The sequence below is a fragment of the Nestor notabilis genome, unplaced genomic scaffold (genome assembly GCF_000696875.1).
Source record: "Nestor notabilis isolate BGI_N333 unplaced genomic scaffold, ASM69687v1 scaffold18200, whole genome shotgun sequence".
Lineage (NCBI taxonomy): Eukaryota > Metazoa > Chordata > Aves > Psittaciformes > Psittacidae > Nestor > Nestor notabilis.
In genome coordinates this window covers 19,482-22,311 of record NW_009911776.1, presented here as the reverse complement: position 1 = coordinate 22,311, position 2,830 = coordinate 19,482, and the positions used below count along the sequence as shown (strand labels likewise).

General features: G+C 55.1%; 1 protein-coding gene across 1 annotated transcript in view; it reads left to right on the top strand.

Moving 5' to 3' along the window:
* Window positions 1-2,830, top strand: part of WSCD2 (WSC domain containing 2) — an 8,546-nt gene that overhangs the window by 3,249 nt on the left and 2,467 nt on the right. The window contains 3 exon segments of the mRNA XM_010016328.1: window positions 1-174; window positions 1,143-1,307; window positions 2,451-2,651. The exon segment at window positions 1-174 is cut by the window's left edge and continues 40 nt beyond it. Coding sequence (XP_010014630.1) covers window positions 1-174; window positions 1,143-1,307; window positions 2,451-2,651 — 540 coding nt within the window.

Here is a 2,830-nt window from a genome sequence, read left to right as displayed (position 1 = left end):
TGTCCCCGCTGTCGGCGCTGGCCGGGACCTTGTGCCGCTGCGGCTTCCCCACCACGCTGTTCACGCTGCACGAGCGCGAGGACGAGCAGCTCTGTGCCCAGAGATGTGCTGGTGAGGAGTTCGAGAGCTGCGGCACCTCCGAGTACCTCCTCGTCTACCAGACCCAAGTGCAAGGTGAGGCGGTGCTGGGCTCACCCACCCTGCAGGGGTCACTCCAGCGGGGATGCCAGCACTGGCTTCCCAACCGCTTTCCTGGGAACGCCGGCAGAAAGTGAGCGTGAGCTTGCAGCATCCATTTGGCTTTCATTAAAAATTAGCATTTATCTTAATTTCCTGGGAAATCAATCCTCCCCTGAACAAACAGCTTTAATTACTGCCTGACTTAGCTGCAGGGTACAGCACTTTGCCATCTGCCTCTGGCAGCATCCCTCCTTGCTGCTGCTTGTCCCTCCTTGTCACCAGTGGTACCGGCAAGCTGGAGCCTGCAGCTAGTGGTGAACTCACTGGGGCTTTGCTGGCCAAAGGGGACAAGCTCCATGGAAAAATATGGGGGAAAAAGGGCTGTGACCAGGCAGAAAGTCCTTGGGAATCTGTGTAGAATGGTCTCCTATCCCCCACTACCCTGCAGGTACTGGGGGAACAGGGAAACACAGAGCAAGGGGAAACATGTTACTGGGAGAGAGAAGGGCAGAAGAGAGCAAGTGAGGACCTAAATTGAGGTGGTTTTGCTTCAGAGCAGCTCAGTCTCAACACGATCCCTGCTTTGGCATCCGAGGCCATGCTGGAAACACTTGTGCGTTCGTTGATATAAAAAGCATGCGGGAATGTTGCTTGGCAAACGCAGCCGTGTTACTCACTCTTCCCTAATCATGCAGGCAGCAAGCAGCTGGTAATGGCAGAGCACCTTCTGCCCTCTTCTTTAGGACTTTTTGGGGTGTTTAAGGCTTTTTGGAGTCTTCAGGAGTGTCCCATGTGCTTTAGGCAGGGTGCCTTTCCCTGTAGCTTCCACGTCCTTACACCCAGCCCCAGCATCTTCCCAGGAGGCAGGAGCACACCGTAAGGAAGCGAGATATCTCTGCAGGGTAAGCATGTTGCTTCTCCGTGCTGCTTATCCATCCCTGATGTGCCTGTTCCTGCTGCAGACAACCGCTGCATGGACAGGAGGTTTCTCCCGACCCGTGCCAAGCAGTTGGTGGCCCTGGCCAGCTTCCCCGGCGCCGGCAACACTTGGGCACGGCACCTCATCGAGCTGGCCACCGGCTTCTACACCGGCAGCTACTACTTCGATGGGTCTCTCTACAACAAAGGTGAGGGGGGATGTCGCTGCCACGAGTGCACTGGTCCCACCTGAGCTGGGAGAAGGTCCTGGTGTCATCCCTTGGGTCCAGCCAGAGCTGGGTACCACCGATGCTGCTCCATGGGATGGTTTGGGCTGTGTGTGTCCTGGTTCAAAGGGTATAGGAGGGAGCTGATGTCGTGTGTGCGCTGCCCATAACCTCCCTGTGATGCCCACTAACCTTGGCAAGAGCCAATTTGGGGCAGAACTTGGGTTTCTCCGTCATGCTGGTGGTTTGTAACCCACTGTGGGGGGTGGAATTTTCTAGAATAGGGGCTGGGTCAACCCATTCCTGGCGAATGGGGCAGTTCCTACGTTTTTTGCCCCAAGAAAAGGATGATGGGACCAAGCATGAAGAATGAGTTTAAAGCCAAAAACAGAACTGAAGGCAGGCATGAAGCATTTCCAGGCAGAAGCCAGCTCCTCCTAAAAACTCACCATACTGCAAGGGGGAGGGAAAACACCAGTTCCCCCATTTCAGAGCCATTTGCAATGGTTTTATTTGCAGACCTTGAAGGTTTCTCTTGTTTTTCCTTCCCCTTTTGCAGCTCTAAGAGGAAATCCTCTTTCCCTCCTTGGCCGTGGGGAAGCTGGGATCTATACCTGGGGTGCCCACGTAGCTGGTGGGTCCTGTACCCAGGGTACTCCCAAAGCCCCCGTGGCCCAACACCATAGGCAACACATCTCTAGTTGATGTAATACAGCTACTTCCAGCTTATCTCCCCCTCGGCTCTGCCCACACGTCATTCCCGGGTACTTTGGGGGTTATGCTTTGCTGGGGGTAGGAAGGAGGTGGGAATGATGCTGGGCTCAGTGCTGATACTTCATCTGGGGACACACAGGATGGGGTCTCCTCCCTGGACCCCTCCATGGCATCACCACAGCCCTGTGCTCATCTGCAGCCCTGTGAACATGGGGTTTTTTTCCCCTTTTCCTCATAACTCGGGCAAATAAATGACTTCCCTTTGGGAGAAGGATGCGAATTCTGCCTCAAGCCCCATCTGCTTTTGTCCAACTATATTTTTCAACCTGAAATTCCTCCATCATTCCCTTTCCTTGTTCCCTTTCCCCTATCTTTATCCACATCAGCACCTCACTCCCTGTGTCCCGGCAGGGTTCAAGGGCGAGAGGGACCACTGGCGAAGCGGGAGGACGATCTGCATCAAAACCCATGAGAGTGGCCAGAAGGAGATTGAATCCTTCGACTCAGCCATTCTGCTCATCCGAAACCCCTACAAGGCGCTGATGGCCGAGTTCAACCGCAAATACGGGGGGCACATCGGCTTTGCTGCCCATGCCCACTGGAAGGGCAAAGGTAGGCTGCAGGGCTCGGCTCCCAGGGGAACCTTTCTGGGGTGCCTCTGTCATAGAATCATAGAATCCCAGACTGGTTTGGGTTGGAAGGGACCGTAAAGCTCTGGGCACCCTGTGCCAGCGCCTCAGCACCCTCACAAGGGAAGAGCTTCTGCCTCAGAGCTCATCTCAGCCTCCCCT